The 26,358-nt window shown below is 38.4% G+C and overlaps 1 protein-coding gene across 26 annotated transcripts in view; it reads right to left on the bottom strand.

Annotated features, from left to right (window-relative positions):
* Nucleotides 1-26,358, bottom strand: part of LOC126871101 (disks large 1 tumor suppressor protein) — a 529,262-nt gene that overhangs the window by 4,942 nt on the left and 497,962 nt on the right. For 19 of the 26 annotated variants that reach the window (XM_050629536.1, XM_050629531.1, XM_050629535.1 and 16 more), the window contains 7 exons: nt 5,513-5,726; nt 5,148-5,305; nt 4,474-4,723; nt 4,158-4,260; nt 3,425-3,463; nt 2,263-2,304; nt 1,081-1,179 (listed from right to left, as the gene is read on the bottom strand). In XM_050629536.1, the coding sequence (XP_050485493.1) occupies nt 1,081-1,179; nt 2,263-2,304; nt 3,425-3,463; nt 4,158-4,260; nt 4,474-4,723; nt 5,148-5,305; nt 5,513-5,726 (905 nt within the window). The remainder of the gene's footprint in view (nt 1-1,080; nt 1,180-2,262; nt 2,305-3,424; nt 3,464-4,157; nt 4,261-4,473; nt 4,724-5,147; nt 5,306-5,512; nt 5,727-26,358) is intronic. The other 7 variants (XM_050629540.1, XM_050629520.1, XM_050629541.1 and 4 more) reach the window with 5 other exon arrangements.

The raw sequence follows: 26,358 nt of genomic DNA on the forward strand, positions 1-26,358 counted from the left end.
TCCAGTATAAAGTACACTCGTATTTCCGTGACGACGGGGCTTGTGGTAAAAAGCTTTTGTTATCCTCGGTTAGATTGTTTGCACTCTTTCAAACAGCTATGGGAAACAAATTAGTTTCTCTCTCGATTTAAGAAACTTTTGATCTATTCGGACGAGAGAGAACGACACGGTCGATTTCGAAATACTATTTTCGATTACAAGAAACTTTCATTTAAGTAGATACGAGTATACATATAACTATATGCTGGTTATGGATAATACAGAAACGCGACCGGGAATGATTATTATACTTTGCTGTTCACCTCGAACGAGAAATGATCCATGCTTTAGCACCTAGGAAATCGAAGCAAGGTAAAAGGGACTAAAAAAGGTTGGTAAGCTCCCTAAAGTCTAGAAACTTAGGCGATCGAAAAGTATCAAGGTCGACGTGGCATTAGTTACGTGGTGACTATGCTAATACACTCGATGGCGATAGAGATTGTGTTTTGTAATCGATACTCGATACTACGTGATTACAACGGTTTTAACACGATTACCAGGACGCGTCGCTTCTCGTTGTTACCGACGTGCTTCTTTCAATTTTCATTGAATTTTCCTTGGTAAATGGTTTCAAACTTGAGTCTGGAATCTCTAAAATATGAATGTGTGATTGGAAATTTTAGAGAAGCGACGCGATTTCTCGTGCTCTACGTAAGGTTTCTGTGACTTTCGTTAAAAGTCTACACGAGGATAATTAGTATTACAGAGAAATCAAAATCGGCAGAAAAAATAGACAGACACAAAGCACGTCGCGACTGTCCCAATTGCGCGGAGCGTTTTCGGCGTTTGGTCAGTGCTCGTGGGCAAAGAGTGGTGAGAATTAAAAAACAGAGAAAAAGGCACAAAAATTAAAAAGAAAAACATAGAAAAGTAAAAAAGAAAACAAGAAACAATAGTTGCTATTAAAAAAAGAGGATCCGTACGACGATCGAAATCGCGTTTCGATAGCTTGTTAGTCAAGGACCTAAATTGGTATCTGTTGTTCACTCCTGTTTTTTCACACACTATGACTCTTTTTTTCGTGTATTGTGCATCACTTACTACACTCGTCATTATTCTTATCGTCCTCCTGTTCCAGATAAACTAACGTCAGTTCCTCCATATAAGGCAGTTCGACACGATACAAAATTTCTCTACTCCCTGCGACGTAAGACAGATATCTTTTTATGAATGAAACAGGTAGAAGAAGCGCGCGGTGAAATGTGAGAGGAGATGAGAATGAACGTGTAGTAACACGCAGACGGGACCGCGGGTTTCGTTCCATGACAACGGATATTAGCTTCGAAGAAATCTAGCGAAGCTTTACACGTGGAGGACGTTTCATTGTACCGTATGCCGGCTTTTGCTCGTTTTACGATTGTTGAAGGGATGAAAGTTTGAAATGTAATTCTTTGTAAATGTCATGGATCATTGATGATTCGAGCGAGGTACAATTTGTTAATGCAGCAAGGGATGGTTATAGTGCTACTGATATTTTGAAATTTTATGACTCTATACAGAAATTTCGACTTGTTTACCCAGTCCAGATGACCTAGTTCTAAATTTAAATTTTTGTATTCTGAATTGAAATTTCAGCGTTGAATATTTAAACCTACATTTGTAAATTTTAAACTTAAATTCTTTAAGCTTAGACATGCATCCCTTAACTTGAATCCTTCGTTTCCAAATTTTCAAACACTGAATTAGAGCTTCGAGACTTTTAACTTCAATTTCAAATAAATTGATACTTCATAATGTTACAGAATATATAAAAAAGAGAGAGAGGGAAAAGAAATAGAATATAATGAAGACTAAAACAAGAAAAAGGGTCCATTATTCCGCTAGTGAAATCAGTTCGATTGCTCGGCTCGTAGTTTCTCCTGGAAGTCGGTGGGTTCGTTAATCGACAATGCGGCGAGAGGCAGAACGCGGTATTCAAAAGTGACAACGCGCCACGACAAAAGGACGTTGTCGAACAATGCGTTCGTCCCGCGAACGGATCGTTATATCGCAGTAATGAACGTGTGCTTTGTTAATTGATGCGACCGAGATGAAACGAAGAGAACGAGGGGTTTGGGGAATGGAACGGTAGGGGGGAGGGGTCGGAATACATAATGGGGACTGGAATGAAAGGCAGGCAGAGAGTAGGGGAACAGAAAGAAGATACAAATACGTATGTATATAGGAACGGATGAGACAGAAAGAGGTGGCAAAGTGAAGAGAGAAAGAGAGAGACGTGATTACCTTCGGTGTTAGTGTCGTCCTGGGTGTAGCACAGCATGAATGCTAAAACATAACAAGTTCAATATTTCAGTATACGTTGCGTACTAATAAGCGGCCGTTAATAATTGCTAGGATTAATTAAGCTTTAAGCATGAGCAATCATCTTCCCTACCGCGCGGGGCTAGCTCGAGCTTTTCGAACAGCCCTGATTGGCCCATCGTGATAGCTCGCACGATCGCTCGTTTTTCCGCGATGCACGAGAGTTTCGCTCGTTACGTTTTATTCGCTTCGTTAAACTTATAAATTCACGGTGACTATTTATTAGTACCGGAGAAAATGTCAGTAAAAGGAGCGAACATTCTATAAAGTAAAACGTTTTCAAGTCGTTCCGTTCACGATAGAGAAATGATGCAGCTACAGAGTTATAGAGTGATCGTGCTTTCACTGAGAATTCTAAAAGTAATTAGAATTCTAAGACCTACTTCTCTTGAAAATGGTGCCAGATATATCTTAACAGAGATTTGCTTCAGAACAATGAATATAGTATTTCATGATTTTCACGTAGGGACAACTTTCGTCACAAGTTCAATAAGTTTCACAATTTTCGTAAATAAAGTTTTCCACGTACCAATCCTTTTGCACTCGCGCGACGATCGGAAGAAATGTGAACGAGCAACGTTAAAATTTCCGTTCACCATCGATCACTACACGTGCTGATATTTCTACAAGCATTCGAGGGTGGCTCTACCATTACTACGATCCACCATAAAAGGTTAGCCAGTTAGAAAGCGAGTCGAGTAAAGTGTCACAGTTTGCTCGATCGCGATGTTAGTGACCAAACGCATGATGCTAGTATAATTGGTGCAAAGATGAGGTTGCAGAGTGCTGGGCGCAAGCATAGAAAAGGATGTACGAAAGAAGAGACCTCTCGAGAAGCGTAACTAATTCACAGGGTCGCTGATATCGTTTCTGTCTTTCCTTGAAAAATCTTTCTTCTTTCTCGTCTTATCGATTCTTTTCGTATATTGATTTCTCGATATATTTTTTCGTATTAAAAAACCAAATAGAAATGTACGTGCACGCGCGCTCGTGTGTTTCGTGTATGGTATAACGTATGTGTGTATGTGGGTGTATCATGTGATTGTATCTTGTTTCTTCTTGTTGACTAACTTGGAATACTTACGTGTAGGATCGTTTTCGTTCTCGGGTGTCGTGGGCGACCCTACACAAGCAGGCAAAAACAAAACACATGTCACGTTTTCACATGGTAAAAACACAAAAGCTCAATCGGAAGTTGGGCGTATTCGTCGTACTTGTCACGAATTACTAAATGACCTTAACTTGCCAACGCACCTCTAAACGGGCTTTCAGGTTCGAAGAGATTGCGTTCCATTTATTTTACGCTTTTCCCGTTACGTTCCCGATACGATTCTTTTTTTTTTTTTCTTTTTTCGTCGAGTTGACTTTGGTGCATGTTTAATAAAAAGACTTTCTACGTTAGTATCGGTCAATCAAAGGGAGTAAAAATAAAAAAAATAAAGAACGATCAAACGAAAGGGGAAACAATTGAGTTTATGAAGGGTTTACGAACCTCTAATAACTTCGAATCGTTCGAGAATTAATCTTTATCGAGGTCATCCATTCGATAGATTAATTTGAAAAAAAAAGAAAAAACATAAAAAAAGGACATAGAATCATCGTTGTAACAGGGGGATATCAAGACACATGTAAAAAGTACTAATTATAAGTTCAAACATAATATGATCTAGATAATATATATACATATATAGTGACTGAGAAATACGACGACAATTAAAAAAATTTTCACGTAAAAAGACCACAATAGGTAATATATACGGGTCTGAACATGCACAGAACGTGCAGGATACGAATTGGTCATGTTTCAAGACACTCACGTTCCTGATCTGAACCATCTTCAGATTTGTCGTCCTTACTCTTCATGAACGGGAACTTCCTACTGAATGAGAAGTTCTTCTTCTTTCTATCCAGTGTTGATTGCTGTGATAACATAATTATATCTTCTTGTTAAACACTTTTCTTTTACGTTCTTTTTAATAAAAATATCATATAAATACTAAAAAAATATCTATAGTCTATTCTAATTTTAATATTTTGCTTCAATTTTTCTAATTTTGATTTGTAATCAATATATTGATACGACCTCGTCGTCCTTCTTCTTGATTTCACGCGCAGCCGATCGAACGAACTCACCTTGTCGAGGATGACCGGCATGTGGCCTTGGAATTTGACGGAACGATCCCTGGCGCGTTGCTTCCGTTCCCATCGTCTGCGTGACGGTATTATGCCGAGACCCTCCTCTTCGCCCTGAGGAGTCACTCTTCTGGCTTGCCACCATTCATCGTCGCTGGCATTCGTCACGTGTAGGATTTCACCGTAACGGAATGCCAAACCGCGGCTCGGCAGGCCGTCGTCCTTGTTAGGATCGTAGTCGAACAACGCTCTGTGAAATCGGATGGAAGTCATTTACGGTGTATTCGTGATTCTTTCGTTTAAGACTCCCATCTTTACTTATATTGACTTAACTTATAATAGCACTACCGTTAAGAGATGTAGGTTTGCCTTTGGCTATACGTGCTTTGAATCTTGGCGAGCGAATTATTTGAGAAGAAAAGCTTCGACTCTATCTAAAAATGTACGAAGAATCTCTGAACTCACAACTACAGTTCGAATTATTATTTCATTGCCAAGATTCGTTGAAGGATTTTAAATGTCACGAACGTGTGAGGAATGTTAATAGTGGCTTTTTTAATAAATAAAATTATCAAGTAATCTGAAATATTACACATCTGTGGCGATAGTAAAAATACGAATGTCCGTAGTTATGAGTTAAATTGATATCATTATCTAGTTCCTATTAGTCCTACCTAACGTAAAGCGATTTCTTTTGCGAGGTCCTCATGAGGGTGCCTGTCATCAAATTCTGCTGAGAGATCTGTTGTTTAAGATCATGGATCTTAGCCTCGAATCTGTTGTAATCTTCGGGCTTATACTGCACCACGATCGTCACTGTCTGCCCGGTACCCTGGATACAAATATTACAAAATTTTCAGTTACTAAATACGATCGAATCAATTACGACTGGCACAGTTTCATTCATTTCTTTGTTCGGAGATGACAATTCTTAAAATATATCAAAAAATTTGGAAGTATTTCTAGAATTCGATGATCGAACTCGATAATAATCGAACACGAATATCTAGTAAGAAATATAGAGATGCTTTGAAGATACCTTAAGGGCCGCGGCGGCCTCTTCATGGGTGGCTGTCCGAAGATTAATGCCATTGACACTGAGTATCTGATCGCCGCGACGTAGTTCACCGCTGAGGTCGGCGGGACCTCCGGCTAGGATGAAGGAAATAAAAATTCCCTCGCCATCTTCGCCACCGACAATATTGAAACCCAGGCCGGAGGAACCTTTGTTGAGCACGACTGTACGTACCTCTCTGTAAAAATAAAGGATGCTATTTAATTATCACATTCAATTTACCTTAGTCGTTCACTACTTCCGATTATCATGTAAGTCATTTCAGGGTCACATTGACCAACTTCAAAGTAAAAGAATTCCTAAAGACCAACTTCAAAACTAAATTGAAAAGCATAGAATAGTGACGATTTTGCGGACAATATTTTTTAAATTCATCTCAGAATTTACCAGTGTGTGTGTCATCTTGCAATGAATGAATTTACACAAATAAGTCATAAGTTGTGTAGTTATGTAATGAAATTAACAAATGAACAAAAAGTGGAGTTAATCAGCTTGATTTTAATCGACTTCTTTAGATACGCTGATAAAATCTCTTTATTTGTCAGTAATGTACATATGTTATTCGTACATATATATCGTTCTCTAACTTTCACAAAAACAAACATCTTTTTCTTTACTAAGAAATATTTCTCATTTTGAATAAAAGAGGCAACATGATTTTCGAGCCGCTCTTTTCCTCCAGTTAATCCTTAGAGTGCTATGGACGCATATATGCGTCTGTCAATTTTTCCGAACACCTACGCAGAAGTAATACTATTACGTTTGTGTGAGATAAATATAAATGCATTCCTTATATATAATGCATATATATTATATCAAAAATCTACTGCTTCCAAACAAAAATTTAGTGAATTTCATTTGGCGTTGATAAGAGTCTTTTAGGAAAATATTTCCGACGTAGAATCATGGTAGGAGAAGGAAAGAGAAAGTCTGAAGATATACCATTTCGTTTAATTGGTAGGCATTTTCCATCAAAATGCTCTAATCGTGCCGGTACAACACAATTATCAAGAAGAAAATGTGTTGTTTGTGTGAAAAATAAGAGAAGGAGCAACACGCTATACGAATGCAGAAAATGCGATGTCGCATTATGTATCGATAATTGTTTTGAAATTTTTCGCACACAACTGAATTATTAACTTGTGTTATATTTACTAAATTTAGTTTTCTAATTTATTGTTTTCTAGTTTATTACCCAAATTCTAGTTTATTGTAAATTTCAATGTTTATAATAAATGATTAATACTAAAAAATAACGCTCTTGAATTATTTAATCTCGTGCAAAAGAATTACTATAACTTATTACGATTTGCGCTTTGAATAGTCAATCAACAGAGTTCAGTCTAGCGAAGAAGTACTTCGTCCACAGCGGTCGTCAGCGCTGGCCGCGCGCCGTCCGTACGGACCGCATAGGCCGCGAGTATTCAGCACTCTAAGGGTTAAAGGGTGAAAGTCTTTTCACTACGGACTCAAGTAGTATCGAGGTCTTAAAATATGTCGCCAGTCATTAATTGTTTCGCGTCTCGTAGTATTTTTAATTAAAGTCATTGGTTTAGAAGAACAAGCCGTGCGCGTTAAAGTAGTTCTTCAAAGTAGCATGATCGCGACACGGCTGATCTCAAGGTGTACTCTTCCAATAAAACACTTGAAATCATCATATAATTCCGATATATCTGATGAATTCATAGGTTAAATAAATCGCGAATATCAGGTTAAAAACGAATGAAACGAACAATTCAAAGGGAGAAATTCAATTTATTTTCTTTCCCTTCTTCCGCTTATTTTCTTGTTGAAAAAATACATATGTATATAATTATATACGAAATTCCTTGCACATTGTACAGAAGAGTCATTTTTATTTAAATAAAGTAATATAAAGTTTTATTGCGAAAATGTTAGACATTCTACCAAGATGATTAAGCACTATATTATTATTATTTTATATATTAAAAAATAATTGTGTTATAATAATAAATAATAATTATTCATTAGTGAATGGAAGCTTTTATGGGTGGATATTAACATATAAACCAAAAATAAAGCAACATTTTTTGTTACCACATAGAATTCCGCTGTGAAATTTTGTAGTATTTTATTTGAATAAAAATGAGCTTTCTATATGACGAGTGAAGACCTGTTCACAATACAATTATCCTGGAGAACGTACTAATTTCCTATTCAAATTTTGCAAATTTTCTATTTAAATTTTATTCGAAGAACAGAGAGTTTAATTAAGATCGACGAGGTTAATCGCAAGACAGGTAAATCTCACTCGACCATCTATTCTCGTTACGAACACACTAGATACGAAGAAAAGAGGAAACGCGAAATTCCTTGCTCTGGTCGAGAGCTCTGAAAGCTTAGGCAGTTAATCACCACGCAGTCGGAATCGAGTTCCCGTAGGCGTCTCTCTGTCGCGGAACACACAATTCCCGCGTCGACAGACGGAACACGAAACAATTTGTGAACGGAACCTCGTTTCTCCACCTGGTCGATGCATTGTGTGTTGGATGACGCGATTTTAAAGGCCGAGACACGTACAGGGGCTCGTTTGTCAATATTCTATGTTTGAGCTACCAGTTTATATCAGTTGCACAGATACTCGCGCTTGAATCGAATTGGTGTAAACGAGGAGTGGTAACACGCATAAAGAAACCGTATTACCATGAATAATGTAATAAAGTAATAAAAATTTCTGTGTAGAACGAAGAGAGAGAAATTATTATTATTATTATTATTATTATTATTATTGTTGTTGTTATTATTGTTATTATTGTTGTTATTATTATTATTACACTTAATTGGAAATCGTGTGGTTTAATAATCCAATTTGTCTCGGATTTAACTAAAAATACTTTTAATTCTTTGGGTTTAGGTTAACTACAAGTAGGAATTCTTAAATAGAATTACTTTATCGCAATCTATCCCGCTATGCTAGTTAATTTTCATGGCATTAATATGCGTAGGCAAATATATCTTTTTATATATCATAGAGAAATTGGGTCATTTATGTCTGTTTACCGCTCTGCGCTTTAAGAAAATCTGAAAAAATCACAGACAATTAACAATGCCTTTACTACGTTATAGAATCGTTTCTTAATTCAAATGCTTGAAACTTTCTTCGTTAAAAATAAAATTCGAATTCAAAAATTCTAATTTAATTTAGATTGTCAATGTCTCAGTTTGTTTATGGATTATTAATTTGTCCCAAAAAGTTATACCAATATTATTATTTAATTATTTCTGTAGCTGCACATGAGCTAGAGGACAATTCGAATCATGTTGTTGTTTCGCCTCGGAGTATCAATATCGTTAGGATACACATAATGTAATAATAAATAAACTCCGTGCAAAACAATGTCGCCGCTACGTGCAGCCGTCAAGCAAAGACGACTTTAAATTTTCCGGTACTCCCCCGACCAGTATAAATAAACGAACGCGATCGCAAGATGAACAGTTTTATCAGTCTCAGTCTCGAGCGATCTTACTAGCGATCTATATACAGTCTTTAGCGAATCAATTTGTATCAAGCGTCTTAGTGAACATTCTTTGTATTTATTCATTATTTTAAATACACTTGACGATTTTAACATCGAGTTATCTCGTCATTTAAACCTTACAATCAACCATTCACCACATGTTTAATCACATTTCCATAATTACTCCAATTTTCCTTGTCTTACGAAGAACGACTTCTTATCTACAGGGTGGTTGGTAACTGGTGGTACAAGGGGAAAGGGGATGATTCTACGCGAAAAAAGAAGTCGAAAATATAGAATAAAAATTTTTAAAAATATACACAATTCCTTTTCCCTTTAAAAATTAAAAAAACATTTCTATAATTTAACATCAAAACAGTAAATTATGTATACCACTAAATATGACTGTTTCAAAAGGCGACTTTAGAGCGTATCACAATCACCACCAGCGTACGTCAATCACCACACGAACACGAGTATCATGTTGTCTCGAGATTGCTTTACAACCCCCTCTCTCTTCGTAGCAGAGGGCGGCAGATTTCCGGAAATATTCCACGACGTGCATAATACGCATTCACGTGACAGAATTCATAGACGAGCGAAATTATCGCGTTAATTAAGGTTCCTATTGAAATTCGACCGTTTCAGATCGCCCGTGCAGCAGAGCTCGAGTATCTGTCGCTACGAACAAGCCAAGGATTCACGAAAATGACAAGTAGTCGAGAACATGTGTCGTCGTCTCAAAGATTTCTATGCATCCAACAGACTCGAATTTCGTGAAAATGGATCTTACATACGATATCTTTCAGCTTCCTCCTATTTCGCTCCTCATCATGCTGAGGGTCCATTGTAGTTGTTCGAGAGAGATTTGTTGTTTCGTGACTGGTATCATGCGATAGGCATGGTATGATATGCATGATAGTATCTTAGCATTCGTGAGATTGAGTATGGAATAGCTTGCATATCGCGCGAGCTGGTATTCGAGGCAATAGTCATTTGAAAATGTGTTGCTTGATTGTTACAATTACAGTTCATTGTTCGTCTCGAATATACAGACTCAGCGTTATTAAGTTTGATTAATTAAAAATTGTCGCAGTTCAATTTTGTTCCGGAACGTGATTTTGTTAGAATTGCTATTTACGAAATTTCAAGATATTTAGGATTTTATGTAGAATTACTATTTGCTTAATTGCTATAAATTAATTGTGACATCGTCGAAATCGAGTTTGTGATTGAAAAAAAATTTCCAAAATTGAGTTCGACGAAGAGTAAGTCATCCGAATTCCACTGTCACAACCAGGGAATTCAGAATATTGGTTAGCTGATTCGGGAGTTGTCCGTAATCAAGTTCTACAACCAGATACTATCGGCAGGATTGGGGTTGAGTGTTCGGGACACATCGTCTAACACAGATTCGAGACCATCGATATTCACTCGTACCACTGTATGCCTAACAGCACTACAACACTACAGTGCTACAGCAATATAAAATAGCACTAATTGTTAATTCGATTACTTGGTCAACTTTTGTTTTAAAATAATATTTGCTCAGATTCTTTACGAATGAGAAATTCACGATACATGACTTGGAAGCCGCGTAAAGGCATTAACGTTGCAGCGAAGTCAACAAAGCACGAAGCCATAAGGTTTTCACAACTGCAGCCCGGCCCTTGACGTTTCGTGGTATAAAGCTCATCAACGAACACTTTGTAAATATTCTACGGTTAAATGTCATAGAACTAAAAATGCCGGGAGGCACGAGCGGAGTGTAAGCGCTGGCTGCACGAGTCGCGAAACCTCGAATCACATGCTGGCAACTGGATAGCCTTAATTAAAGCTGCGCCCGCAAAAATCTCAACGAACCACGAATTTTCGCGAAACTCGAGAGAGACACGAGTAGTTCTACACTCTGTTGCTAAAGGAAAATGCTCAGTATCCTAATTAAGATCTCAACATTTTCGAATCTATTCATCCATGGCTTATTGCTTTACGAGAGTAGCTCCACCATATCTCAAAGCCAATTGAACTTCGCATCAAAAATCTAGGATTAATCATCTTTCCTTTCTACGAGTTCCACTGCCCTATTCCTCTCTTTGTCTTTACGTTCGCCCAGAGGGAGGATTTCATCCCTGAAAGGTCGATTTTCATTCCGTTTCAGTGGAGCCACTCAACGCACCAGTTTCTCGCTTGCGTTAACAAAGACCTCAAATTAGTGGTCGGTCGGTGCAGCTGCGTTTCCAGGGCTCCATTAAGGTCACGTCGCAATGCACACGTCGGATAAACTGAGGGGCGATACAGTGCACTAGCGATGCCAAATTTAATATGAGTTTTGGAAACTCAGTGTACATTCGATGATCGTCTAAAGTATTTGTATTAGTAATTGTATTACTAATACAATAAGTAATTTGTATTAATAATAAAGTATTGTATTGTACTTTATTAGGTTTATCAGACTGATCGACTGGTGCTTGTTCGAATAATTTTATTGATTATTAAGAAGTTTTATGGAACGATGAACAATGTTGGGGAAGCTTCAACGTATTCTTGTGTTGGCGGGAAATGACTGACATTAACGGGGAACCAGTTAGGAAACAAAAGAAAAAAATACGAGAAAGAGAGAGAGAGAGAGAGAAACGGCCGCAGTGCAAGTCGGTAACGATTATTCCATAGAGCAACTATATTTAGCCGGTACCACAGCAAAGCACGAAATGTCAATACGTTGCGTGGTGTACCATACAGTATCGCACAAGAGTTCGAAACTGCTAAAACTGTTGAATGTCCGACATGCCTTATTCTTTTTCATTTAGAAACCTATTTTGGATAGGTATATGCTAAATAAGCACACATAAAGGGATTATATGTTTTCATAAAAGATATCCTGATAAATATGCAATAATGTGTTCTTAGTGGCTAGATTCACTTTTCTATAATAGTCAAAAGAACAACCATTTAATTGCTTTTCAAACGATTTAAAGAGATATGAAAGCTTTGTGCAACATTTCATCAGAAGCTTCTGCAACTCGGGTGATCACAGTCACGGTCGAGGACCCGTCTGACCATGAAATATTTATGACAACGTTGACCAAGAGTACGATTTCATGGTTAATTGACCGTTCACGAGAACGGTCAGCCTATCGCCCTGCTAATCCATGAATGACTTCATTTCGTTAGCTCGACACGAGGACTACCTCGAGAACGTCGGCTTTAAACAGCGACGCTTCGTACCCACCGAAAGCTTGTCCTTCGATCCAAAATGACCACATCGTCGTTGCAATCCCTGTGGAATGCAGCTTGACGAGAATCTACGGAGTTGAAACTTCGGTAGAAGTGCATAGTGGCTTTTACTAAAAATTGTAATTCGAAGCTTTGTTGCGTCATTACTTGAAATGAAAAATGGTTCCATTTGAGAGGTTAGAATTGTAAAGGAAGAAATGTATTCCTTTGAAGTCTCAATTTAAAAGCAGCTCTGACGTATCGAATTTCTGAATTTTGTCAAGGATCCCACATAAAATGACGACACATTCCGAATAATAACCAACATATTAGGAAACACGAGTTGCTTCTATGTTGTAAAAGAACATAGAAGCAATTTGTATTCTTTCCGAGAATACAAATGTTTATCCTTATGGACTGTTCAGAATATATGAATAATAAACTTATTTATATTAAACTGAGACTATGTCTTCAATTCTTAAAATATATATTAAAAACAGTTTCAATCTCTCCTCGAATTTCAATTTCATCTGTTCAAATATCCTTGACACGCAATACAAAAGTACCTTTCAACTATTAATAGATCCTCGAATGAAAATACCTATCACCTATTTTTGCTTCGTTCCACGCTCGATCTGTCCTCGATTAATCGATCTCGGTCTACAAAAACAATTTTCCACAAGGATACCTGCCTCGAAAGATTTCTGTGGAATTGTATACCCGTTTAATTCGTGGGTAGAGACGTCACTGGCGCACGCGACTTTCAGCTGATCCAGGCTTACCTGCGCAATGCGTCCGAAACTGCGATACATGCATGTTTCGCACGCACCTGTTCGACGCGGTTCCGCAGTGACGCGATTAACACCGGAAACAGAAATGTCACTGGGTCAAGAAGTTTCGATTCCAATTCGAATTAAATTCAATTTCGTTTCTTAAAGCTCCGTCGGTTCTATTACATGGATTCTACATATTGATCAAATAAAAAATATCTACGCGTTCATCTTACAGACGTTTTTAAAGCGATCGAAAAATAAACGAGCACGAGTTGCTTTCTCTGGGTTCATTTTTCTATCCTTTCCACGAATCGATAATTTTTTAGCAGTCTAACCAATTATTGGCTTAATCAGCCAGCATGGCAATTTACATTAATCATTTGTACGCCATGGCCCAGCGAACGTTTGTGGGTCAAGGGAGCCGCGCAACTTTCGACTCGACGGTGCAAAATTCACCTCAAGCTTTATGAATAGCTTCCAATGATGTTCAGGATAGTTCTCCGTGAAATAAACTTAATTTATAATTCTTATTAATTTTACACGACACTGAGCTTTCCTTGAAGATACGTCGAGGAGAGAACAAGAATCGAACGTCGAGAGAACGTCAAGAGAAAGTGCCAGTGCAATGACGATCCTCAACTCGAGTGGATGCAACGTCACGGAAGCACTTTCATTAAATTACACGTACTTGCTGGTAGAGTGGCTGATTTATAGTATGGAAGCTTGTAAGAAAAGCAAGATCAGCACGATCACGTAAAGCATAGAAACGAAGCATATCATCGGTGCACACGATCCAGCTGTCAGCAGCTGCTCACCTCGAATTACTTTCGTAAACGAGCACTGGTCACTCATCCGATTCAGTCAGTGGCAGCTGACCAATCGGCGATTCTCCATTAAAAAAAGCACACCGTGTTCGAAAAGCTGCGCACACCGCGTCGCGCGACGCACGCTGCGCTTGTGCGTGTTCGCAACTGCGACGCACCTGTTCCCTTGGCAGTGACGTAACACAAATCCTGGCCAGGGGTGCCCCGATTCAGATGTCTCCACTAAAACTATCTTCGACCGTAAACAGAAAGACACGGTAAAAACGACGCGATACTTGACAACCAAGTTCGAGACTTGAAGAACTCGCGAGAGGATCCTGCGACAAACACGGTTCCGTCTCAAACACGTCCCGACGTCGAGGGCGTCGCGACGGATTAAAGGCCGCATAGGTGGCCGCCGTGTCGCCATGCGCCGCGCCACCAAGCCGGCCTCCGCGGGCTATCATCAGATCGATAGAAATAAGCTGACTCTCGTATGCTTCCACCACTCTCGCCACCGTCAGCCCCCGATCTCTCTACAATAATCCACCCCTTAACTCCTACTCGACTTTTCCCCTATCGTGGAAACGGGGCCAAACGGAGGGAAGTTTTCGCGGAAGGGCTGCCACCCCTCGCACTTTCCGTTTTTCCGTACGTCTAGAGCTTCCGATGTTTTGTCTCGTTTTTAGGGTGGTTTATTTTAGGCTGTTGGATTTCGGAGGGTGAGATGGGGGAGATTAGAGAGAGTATTCCGTAATTGGAGGGTTGATAATCATAATGGTGTTACTCAGCCTGTTGCGTGTTTCCATGAAATAATATTTATTACTATAAAAAATTGGTCATATTTTTTCAAATTATGAAAACGTATCGTGGTAGAGAATAAAGTAATTCTCAAAATTTTCATTTACACGATTACGATTGTCAATTAATTTGTGGAATTTGTGGATAGAGAATTATTTGAATATCTAGACAACTAAATTAATGTCTGCGCAGTTCTGATAAGGTGATTGGGGAAAACGGAGAATTTACAAAAAAAAAAAAAAAAAGGAGAGAATGAGTTGCTTTTGTTTGACTTGATTACCCAATTATATATTTTGCAAATTTTCATTTAGTCATCGTATCGTATCGAATGAATGATCGTCTGCTGATTCAGCATAGTAATCAAACAATACTTGTCACTGAATATGATTAACATATCACATAGGTGTCTTTCTTCGTCTTTACAGAAACCACTCTTGATCCAGAACAGGATACAATCGTGTTTTTCAGGAAATTCAGTATACTCTGGATTAATAAACATAGAAAAAAGTCTGTTCGTACAAGACAGCTATTGAATGAACGCGCCAATGAATAGACACACTTGACCGACATTTTGACGGAACAACCTCATATGCATCTACATCCGCTCGCTTCAATGACGAACTCTGAGACAAGCGTGTATGGGATTTGTACAGGCGTGGATCGCAGTTAATTGCAACGGCGAATGTAATCGCTGACCAGCCTTGCGAGAATGGAAATTTCACTCGAAGGTATCGCTCCTTCCATTGACCTACTTACACACCGCACCATATGTCGCACATCCGCGTCCGTGTGTTTCAAATATACATACATCATCTGGTTTTCCAAAAGTTCCTCGTCGTGCACGATATACGTGAAATATTTTTGAAAACCGAACGTTCTCTGCTCGAAATTGCATTATAGAATAGCGCTACCGCAATAGATGTGCAAACTTCGCTACTTAATACGCGAAATACTCGTTCTTTTCTTTTTTGTACAAATTTGATACCGTAAATTGTTAATTTGAAATTCAGAGTTCGTGATTTTATAGATATCGAATAATTTAGTTTTACTGCAAAATGTGCAGGTTTTCTTGCAAAACGATTACCTTTTATGATTTTCTAATTAATTTTTCTAAATTTTATCTAAAAGGCAACGAAGGGCGCATCGAATGACGAGGCGTTAGCGAAACATGTCGAGCAAAAGACGTTTAATATCGGGATCAAAATGTCAGCGTGGAGACCTCGTATTATCAGGCAAACACTGGAACACGCTTCAGGGGGATAAAAGCTCACGAGGCGTTCCACGTGATCACGTCCCTGATCTATCTCAAATCTCGTCAAGGAATCACGATCCCCCACCAATATGCTGATAAACGAAGGAAGTCTCCGCTAGTGATAATACAGGGGTAAGTATTTAGAATGCTAATAGTGCAAGCTTTTACCGATAAAGTAATAAAACATCTGCAAGTATTATATTAAACAAATTACTCGACGATCATCTATAATATAATACAAACAATTTTTCCATGTTACTCTACATACAAAAAATTAAAGAAAAGAACTTCAAAGATCTTTAAGATATAGTATATTCCAATATAATAAAAATTTCCACAGTAACTGTCAAAAACTCGTACAGTATTCGATTTCTCAACAGAAATTCTCAACAAACTTCGGGGGAACACAGATTGTTGGACATTATCCTCAATCAGCTACGCGTTAATGGCACTCCTTGGAATTGTCTTAGGAAATCCGGGGAATCCGGAGACATTTGGACCGGGTTGCCTAGCTTTCGTTGAAATTAAAAGTACCGACGAATGTGAGCCGGCAGATTGTACGGCGTACTTCGGAAAAATGGAGAATTACCGTCGAAACAAACTTGTCATTTCATTAAGCAAATGAAAAGGTTCCGTTTTACAAGCGTCGTCCTTCCGGATTACGTTCGACCGGCCGTTTGTGTATTCGTTTAATTAAAAGCATTGCCCAGGTGGACCCAACGACGGCGCCGTCAGTCGACGAACTTTAATCAAGCTGGACTTGACCCAAAAACGTTGAAACAGCACGGCACTAGAGTCACGGCCGTGAAGAGCAAGGAGTGTCATGCCGACCATGCTTTTTGTTAAAAGCACGCTCTACTCGGACAGCCTACTACCGCGTCCTTGAGCCTCCTTCGACAAACTATCATTTCTTCCGGATCCCCTTCTCTCTCTTTCTCTTGCTTTTTTTTCTTCCGTTCCGCAGACATTGAAACGCACTTAGCGACACGTATGAAATGAACACGTGATGATATCGCGAGGGAAGAGTTAAAATAGACATAGGGGTTGGACGCGCGCGAGGTCGGCCATTTCCGGTGCTAGGTTCTTTGTTAATTGTGGAAAACCCTTGACCTTGTCCTCTTGGACACGTGTATACGAACGTCTATTTCGACTAAAATGGAAATAGGAGAATGCAACTATGTCGTAGATTAAAGGTATAAGTTTATGTTTGAAAATGTTAATTTCGCTTTTCTTTATTTTTCTTTGTATTTTCTTTTTTATCGTTGTACAAGTTACAACTGGCTCTTGACCGTAACAATCGATTTTCGTTGGTTGATTATTTGCAAATTTGCGTGCATCTATGGGAAATTTAGAAGTGCAAAAATACATAGAACGTACGATGTACACGGTATACAAAAATATATAAAGTATCCAAAGTATAGTATATATTATGATGTATAATGAAACAAATCATCACTTAGGTTTCACTTGTTTAATTGTTTTTATAAGAATATCAATTTGCACAAATTTCCTCAGTATACTGATTATGCATGGTGGAACTCGACTAAATAGATGGTATCGACTTTATCCAACGCATAGTTTGACGGAAGAAGTTTGTTTAGATTTTGTGTCAAGATTTCGCAAAAAATATAGCTACTTTATTTTCTAGACGCGTAAAGTTTCGTAATCTCGTATAATTGGTGGAGATTGACAAACAGCTAGGAGAGAATTTTATTTTTTGCTGTCGAGCCACGGAAATAATTTGATCACGTTTTACACGACAAACTGCGGAAGACGTCTGCCAGCCAGAAGATGGAAATAGACCTGAAAATTCGAGTTCCGTGCCAGTTTCAAGACTTTAATAGGATTACGGGCGGTGTATCCTGAAGTTCGGCAACGAAATACTTTGACGATCACCGTCCCCAAGGTACGTCTACAAAAACTTCTTCCTGGTTGTGTGTAAATTATATTGATTAAAAATCCTGTTTTAAAAATCTTTGAACCAAGATTAAAACGACATACGTTGATCTAATTTCCATTTCGGTTTTTAAAATTTTTTTCGTTGATTTTTGTATTTAAAAAAAGGTATGTCGATCTTTAAACTATATTACACAGAGGTGATTTGCAACGATATTGGAAGAAATTTTTGTAATATCGAGAAGAGATATATACGTTTGTGTGTAAAAACTAACAAAAAAAAATGTTATTGATTTAAATAAATGAAAAAATATTTCCCAAACATCACCAACGGATTTAATTAAAAATTTTGGAAACGAAAAAGAGAAGAAAGATTGAGCGTAAACGTGGAACGAATGAAAAAGGTGCGCAAGAAAGAAAGGATTGATCACCTATTGAATATATTGCGAAAATATAACTATTAAACGTGGAATTTCGCCACGACAAACAGAGTGTCACTCTAATAAACCGTGATTACGACTAAATTGATCGCAACAGACGGCCGTAAGTGAATTAAAATATAACTACAACTTCTCGTTCCGTTTATATGGTTCTTCAATAGGAAAAGTATTAAAATACACGCGAAATGTAAGGAATACCGCGAACAAAGATATTCGATATCTATTGTGATATAACGACTATATTTATCACGGAGCAAGAATTCGGATTGGAAATTTAAATTTTAGACACAACAAAATCTAGTTGAAAAGTATATAAACCCCTACGTTTCGTTTCATCGAATAGAAAACGCGTGTGACATTTATCGTACGAAGAGTGTATAACGTAAAATGGACTAAACGAGGGCGAGACAGATGGGGATATAAGAAACGAACATAAATTCGAGTCTGTTTTTACCCGCGTGGAATCGTTGATAGAAGTAACGCCCCCTAAAATCCAACCTAAAATCCTCTCTTGTCTACCCTCGTCCGAGGCTTTACGCAACATTTGAGATGTTTCCTCGATTAAGATGATTCACGTTTCTTCCCGGGTTTCTGATCTGCATGTTTATAACAGACATTTCATTCTCGTCTATTATACGCTTTTGTAGATCCTTTCGTTACGAATTAAACGGAACAGGAAATATCTTCTGAAACTTCCTAATATCTTAAGCTACTACAAGCTTACTTTTACCTATTAACTAACTGCCATAACTTATTTTATTATCTTTCATTAACTAATACTTAGTTTGTAAAAAAATAAGGAAAGAAATAATAAATGGAAAAATAATATTAAAATTTCTATTAAAGAAACAGAAAGATCTATGGATATTGTGATTTATATTTTTGATTAAAAATTTGTTAGAAATATGGTAGTATATGCCTTTTCTATTACTACAAGTTTACTGTCTTTTTATAGCTGGAAGGATATAGTTTTGATCCAAAGTAGAATGTTTTACGAGTAAAAGCTTGTGAATGTAGACATTTTCTAGTTGAAGGACCTCGGAATAAAAGACTTTTCATGGTCACCGATGTCGTAAGTATTATACTAGGTTTGTCGATGTGGGACGGTGTCTCGAATCCCATAAAATCACGAGCGTAACCTTAAGCGAGATTAGGGGACCGGGTTCCCGCATTTTTCTTTCCTTTTGCGATCCAGGGCAAATATTTGCGCCTGACCTGGGTCAACCGATTCTCGTATTGAATAGGATATATTTGTTAGCTCAAGTTTTTCTAACCAGAGATATTTCTTTAAGAAACTTAGCTTTATCATTATTTGTCACTCTTTCACTCTTTTATTTTATTCATATCTGATCATCTTGATATGACGTCATAATATGGCATTCCGTTGTTTGCAAGTATCGATTAGTAAATCTCCTCTCTTTTTAATGCTTGCGTAATTTTGTCGTATTATCCTTCTAAACGCGATAAAAGAAGAGAATCAGGAATTTTCTGATGCGTCACGAAATGTCCCGTAATATAGGAAATTCTCAAGTTCAGCTATATTTAGAAATTTAGTCAGTAGTCTATGAATATTCGTTTGAGTTCAAAGAAACCAGACAAAGATGTTCCGTACTTTATTCTTTTTCTACATAGCTCAAGTATCGTATCCCAAGAGGAATAAAGTCAAATCTGACTGATTCAATTGAACTAATGAAACTTAATCCGCGATAGTCATTCAAAGGGTCCAACGAAACAATAAACGTTAAATAGCCGTCAATAGACCAGAACGTAACGTTAACGAACGGTTTGAGAGACAAGCGTCTCGTTGACGATTCAGCTGTTAAATCATTTGATCTCGTTTTTGTTAGGGAGTTAGATTCGAAACGCTGAGAGAATTTCACGGCGTGACACACGTCGAAGTGGTATTGCTTGGAGTATCTAGGTTAAACGGTTGCCCGTGAAAGGAGAATGATTATTAGAGGTGAATTTTCTCAACAGTACATCGATCGGAGATCATTACCGGCCCTCGCGTCATGTAACTCGAATCTTCTGCAATTATTTCGCGACAGCAAAGACAATTTCACCCGGTTTCCTTTGGACGAGGAATCTCGAAAGCGCGTCATTATACTCTATCGTGTTCGTGAATCGCGGTTAATCTCGTGAAACTGTGCTGCTATACCAGGCCAATCCGAAATCAGAGTCAAACGTTTCAAATTCAAAATTCTTGAAACTCGCGAATTAAAAATGATTTAAATTTAAAAGATCGCAAATTCAAAATCTAAGAATCTAAACGCTCAAAATTTAGAGGTTCAAAAATTGAAAAATTTGAATTTGAGCAGAGTATCTAGTTAGGTTTAATGACAATTATATAATGAGTCTGACCCAAGTCTTACGCATAAATCTACGATGGTCCAATGAAATTTCAAGCTCCAAAGCGATATTTTTCGAACTTTCACAGAAACTACTGTATAACGAGTTTTAAACGGTATCCTAGATAACTAATGCGAACTTGAAAGCGACGTTTAACCCCGGTATTAGAGAAACGTCTCCAATCCCAGGAAAAAAGGGTACTTTCGGCAAGGACGTAAAATATCGACGATCCAATATCGGCGATCCAGAAAGCCTAATCCAGAATTCACCCTGAAATCGCGCGTAATTTCTCAACTTGTCGCAGCTTTCCACGAACGTCGATCAGTCCGGTAAAAACAACGCGTGACACGTGTAAGATGGGTTAACGACTGCTCAGCAGTTAGCAAGAAAACGTCGCTTCGCGAGCAATTACGATGGCACGAAAATGGTTGCGATATCATCCCTTCCGGGGATTAGACTCGCGGAAACCATTTCGTTTTGATTTGTCGCAAATAAAAACTATGTCCTTTATAGAATGGAACAACCAAGAGAAGAACGTTAGTACGTTAAACGTACCTTCTGTACAGCTTGCCCCTGAGAATTCTACGCCCTAGAGTGGCGAAGGGTCGTAGCGGAAAGATCTGTTGCTTGTTCCTCGTCATATCCATCGATCTTCGATTATTCTTCGATCACTAATCACACTTCGCATAAGTATTATCCATTGTAATTTAATTTAACTTTGCGTAATTGTTCATCGACACTATTCAGTTTTTGACGCACGTTTTTCCAGACAATCGGTAACAACAGAATAGGGCAATTATAGCAGATGGCTTTCCATCGGCTATTCCTTCAAACTTTTCAGTTCAGCAACCGGTCGATCGTAAATCTTGCACGCAATCATTGGTAGTCTTTAGCCGACTAATCACTGCGGACACATGTGGCTCTCTTTAATCCATCGATTTATACCGTCTCATTAAATCCTGCTTAAACGACCGCCGCTATGCAGTTTCCCTATTTGCCAATACAGTCACCACATTTACTATCCCCCCGCGAGAGTTCGATTCTTCTCTCTTCCTCCGCTTCTTGTTCCTGTCGGCGCAGCTCGTGCCACCTCCGGTTTCGCGCTCTCAGTCACGTTGCCACCGTTCTTTTCCTTCAGCGAACTGGTTCGTCCGGAATGGGTATTTTTAGTTGGCAGCCACGCCGAGCCTGTTTATGGGGTCAACACCACGTGAAACACGCGCCCATGCGTTCATCGACTCGTGGAATCTCGATAGGCCAAATTCTAGATGAATCCATTTTCTTGGATCCTCTTGTTACCGATCGTTCTCGTGACTCATTGACCTCGGGACTCAGAATTTCACGCTTTGGCTGTTTCGCTAGTAGTTTTGCTGGATAATATATGTTCTCTAGCAATTTCTATGCAAACACTTCACGGTGACACTCTCTGATTGATAATCAAACACTTTGCAACTGTTTCTCACTGGTTGCCCGTGCAACGTGATATAATAAAAGGAAATTTTAAACGAAAACGTTTTTACACAGAAGCTTCGTTTCGTACGTCTGTTTTCAACACACGGTAGCCACAGTTAAACGAGACAAGGGGACCTGGCTGAAAATTGAAATTATCCGTAACTCCTTTGTACTGAGGGAAACTCGACAGAAGGAAAGGTAATTTTGCAGCGGAGATTAAAACGTTTACTCGCACGGGTATTGTTGTCGTGCGGCGCCACGCCGATGGCGATTTTCAATGCGCGATCTGTTACGACGATTAATTGACCGCGCGAATGGAATTTCAAGTGGATGTTGCCAGCAAGAAAATTACACGTTGCAGAGGTGCGCGAGATTGAAAGCGCGCGGACAATATCGAAAGCTCTTTCAACGGCTATTTGCAGTTAACTAAAGTTCCGATAAATCTCTGGATTTTCATATACCTATATTTTATAATATATAATATTTTTCCTATTTTCTAATTATTGATTTAATTATCAATCCCTGACGAATAATATACAACAATCATAAGATTCGTTTAAGCAATGGAACCTGATCAATGGTCCTATTCTACAGATTAGAAAGTTGATATTTGAAGGACTTAAACTGTGACGGATTCAGACATACGGTTAATGAAAATTTTTAAATGAAACTGTGTCGCTAAGCCCAACGCGTTCGAGTGTTTCGCAAGTCGTTTCCTTGCACGGCAAACGTTGAAGGAATTCTAACCACGAGCAGACAGTCGAAACGTGGTTTCCGATTTTATTACGACTGCAAACAAGGTGTCGAACTGCTGACGTTTAAATAGAAGACGTTTGTTCGATTTACCGTAAATTTTTCCGTGACACCTCCATGAAACGTAGAAAACGAAGAAAAAAAAAGGGGGGAAGGAAAACGCTTTCAACGCGTCGAACTCATAGAAATTACGCAAACAGAATGCAAAAGCGGGAAAATCCGAATTGCAAAGCGACCAAAGGCGATACTTCTGGCGTCGAAGCGGAAAACGAGTAACGTCCTCGTCGAACAAATTGGAAAAGCAAATACGAGCATTCAGTAAATTCGCCAGAATTTCATGACGCTGTTTTTCTGCTACTCGCGTGAATTAGCTGCGTGTCCAGTGATCGTACTGCAAGAATTACTCTAGACATGAATAATTAATGGATCAACACGTATTTAATTGATAGTTTTTACGACCTGGTCCCATTTGAAATTCCAAGTTTCATTCACGTGATTCGAGACGTTCTATAGGTTGTTAATTTTGAAAATAAGGGCAAGCAGGAAGGGGGACGGGACAAAAATGCACGGTTTTAATCTCGTCATGAAAGATTGCGAAAGTTCGATTAACGAATCAAAGACGACAACAGCTATCGAATATTAATTAAATATATCTAGATCTCAAGGTTTGTCAGCGAAATCGATGACTAAATTTAGATTGATTAAGGACAGACACCATCTTGGCGTTGATTAACAAATTTCTCCCCTCACTACTTCACTCTCATCCATCACATTTCCCAGACTACAATAAATGGCCAAGGATCACTGAAATCACTGCAACCTTAATTTCCTCTAAACATGCTGAGAAAACCTAATCCCACCCTGGACCCTCTTCACACTAAAACCATTATCAATCTTCGTCCACTTTCACTTGCCTAATTTCCTCAGAAAATCACAAACAGATCAATCACTCAATTTGCATGAAAAACAAGGATCAACGAACCAGTTCTCTAAGTATATAGAAGCTGGCACTGCAGTCTTTAAACAAAAGAACTGTTCTCCGTTTTCACCTATTATCACTCGACGGGTTTCCTGGTGTTTCGCAATACACGCACCAAGATGATTTCGCGAATTGTGGTGCGATCGTTTGACACTTGGTCAAGGAAATATACACGACGAGCTGTTCGAAGCCGGCTGAATCGTTCAAGGACCCTCGCGGCACGTCGGTCGTTCCTCGAATGATAGATATGCCTGGCTTTCCGCTCTTTCTCCCTTCTCTTCGACGGCAAGAGGGCCACGCGGCAAGGAGACGAGCGCGTCTTACGTGGCTCTCGTTCCTTCTGCTCGAGCGGCTTTCCTATGCGTCACCAGTACACGACCGATCTCCACCCACGTTAACCGGTTCACGGGGAACGCCTAGTGTCCCGACCTCTCCGACTACTAGCCCTGTCATGACAACGATCTCTTCGTGTCTTTGCTCCGCTCTTTGTGTACACCGCGACATCCAGTAGCAATAAAAAATATTGGCACACCATTGTATTCATTATAGCAGCGTTTACATACTAACTAATTAGGTTCAAGTATATTACATTTTGGATTATTTGCCAAATTTGCTAACTGTACAAAATAAGAAGTAGGAAAAATTGATGAAATAATATGAAAGAATCAATTAATCAGCTGAGTCGAATTTAAAAAATTTAAAGAAGTAAATTTAGCGACTTCGGCTTGTGAATGGCTCGTATTAGTACACAAATTTCACTATATGCACCTTGTTAGAAAAAAAAGAACGCTTCGTTGGAAATAATAATTGGTACCATATAAGAGTAATAGTTTTTGTCTTTCTGTTTTTAATTCGTTTGTTGAGAAAATTAATAGCCAACAGTGATGCAGATTAAATGCGAAATAGGGGTTAGAAAATAAGCTTTTTCCTAGTTCTAATTTGTAATTTATAGAATTAATCAGAAGATTGGAAAGGGCGAATGCAAGAATAGGGTGAAAAATTATAAACAGGAATAGAGAAATCACGGGAAGGAGAAGGAAAAAGTGTGAAACTAATGAAGTTAGGGTCACTGTACATATAACTTAAGAAGTAACCTTGAATTATCCGGGTTCGTTCAAGGCTGTCGATGGTAAAAGTCATTTCGTACATTCTTCGACACCTGACTGATATTTATTACAATCGATATCCTTGATCTTAACTGCAATTATCGAAGCATAAAGATATAACAAGGATAAATCAATGGAAGGAAAATAGAGACATAAATCCGATCTTTTATGTTTCCGGAATTTATTAATAACAATTCTATAAAGAAAATAGGTATCGGGGAATATTCTTACCGCAAATATAGTAGAAAATATCACTCGATTATTCTCGTCCTCACGTTGAATATCCCTCGTTTATTTTTATTGTGAACCTCTCTTCAAGCATCGAAAATGTCGTAAACTTGAAAAATTCTTGTGAAACTATCTAAAGAGAAGTTAACCAGTTGCTCGACGACAAGATTAATATTAATTTCTTGTGTAAACGGCGTAGATAAGTGAGAGAATCTTCACTTTCAAATCAAGCGGGAAAGCGTTCACGCGTGTTTAGGAAGCGATTATGCTCGCAATGGACTATCGGCAAGGAGGCGAAAGGAGAGGATAGCGCAAACTTATGGCTCTTCGTACAATTTTCCCGCATAAACGACCGCGACGAAGGTTAACCACGAGGCATACGACTAACTGGTTAAACGTAGGCAGAGATCAATGCAAGGCGCGGCAACTCGCTTACAAATTTATGAGATTAGTTTCACGTTGATTAGATTGCGCAGCTTCCATCGTGTTTTAAAGTAAATCGAAGTAAGTGCTTTCGTTACGGATAATGTAACATCATAAACCTTAATTTCGATGTCTGCCGTTCATTGATGAAGTTCTCTCGTAAGATTATTAAACGCTACTTGCGCCTGCTGGTAAACAATTATTTGTAGCAATTGAGTTTTATCGTGATTTAAAAACGTTTTTTACTGATGTTGATGAAAAGCTGTGAATTTATAATTTAATTATTAGGTCGTCCGAAAAGTTTGTTTCGTTTTATAAGGAAATAATGGATGCACAACATTTTCCGTTTTATATTACTTTATCAAATTGCATATGATCTATTTTGTTCTATCAAGATAAAGATTACAACGTTCGACAGATTAGGTTTCATGTTTGTATAAAGATTCATCGTTGTAAAAGACGAGTCTGTAAAAGAAAGACACTTTTGATGAAATATCATTGTTCGAGATTTTGAGTGATGCTCGGTTTATGACTCAGACAGCACATTTACTTATTTTGGCAAAGTTCAAAGTTCCCACCTCTCAAGTTGTAAACGATACGGACTTCATCAAAAGGCTAACACCTTAAGTGCTCGATGAGTCCGCTCTAAAGTAAACATCGGGTATGACTTAGCAACTCCAGAAAAGATTGAAAGGAATTCATTGACAGCCCATAAAAACCATTGTGATAAGGAAAACCCCAGGACAGAGAGCTAGTATATAAGGACCAGGCGAAGCTTCTTCAGGGAGTCTTCAAACAGTCTTCACCACAACAGTCATACTCTTCGTGTTATAATAAACAGTGTAAATAAATCAACTAAACAT

This window comes from Bombus huntii, chromosome 11, assembly GCF_024542735.1.
Source record: "Bombus huntii isolate Logan2020A chromosome 11, iyBomHunt1.1, whole genome shotgun sequence".
Lineage (NCBI taxonomy): Eukaryota > Metazoa > Arthropoda > Insecta > Hymenoptera > Apidae > Bombus > Bombus huntii.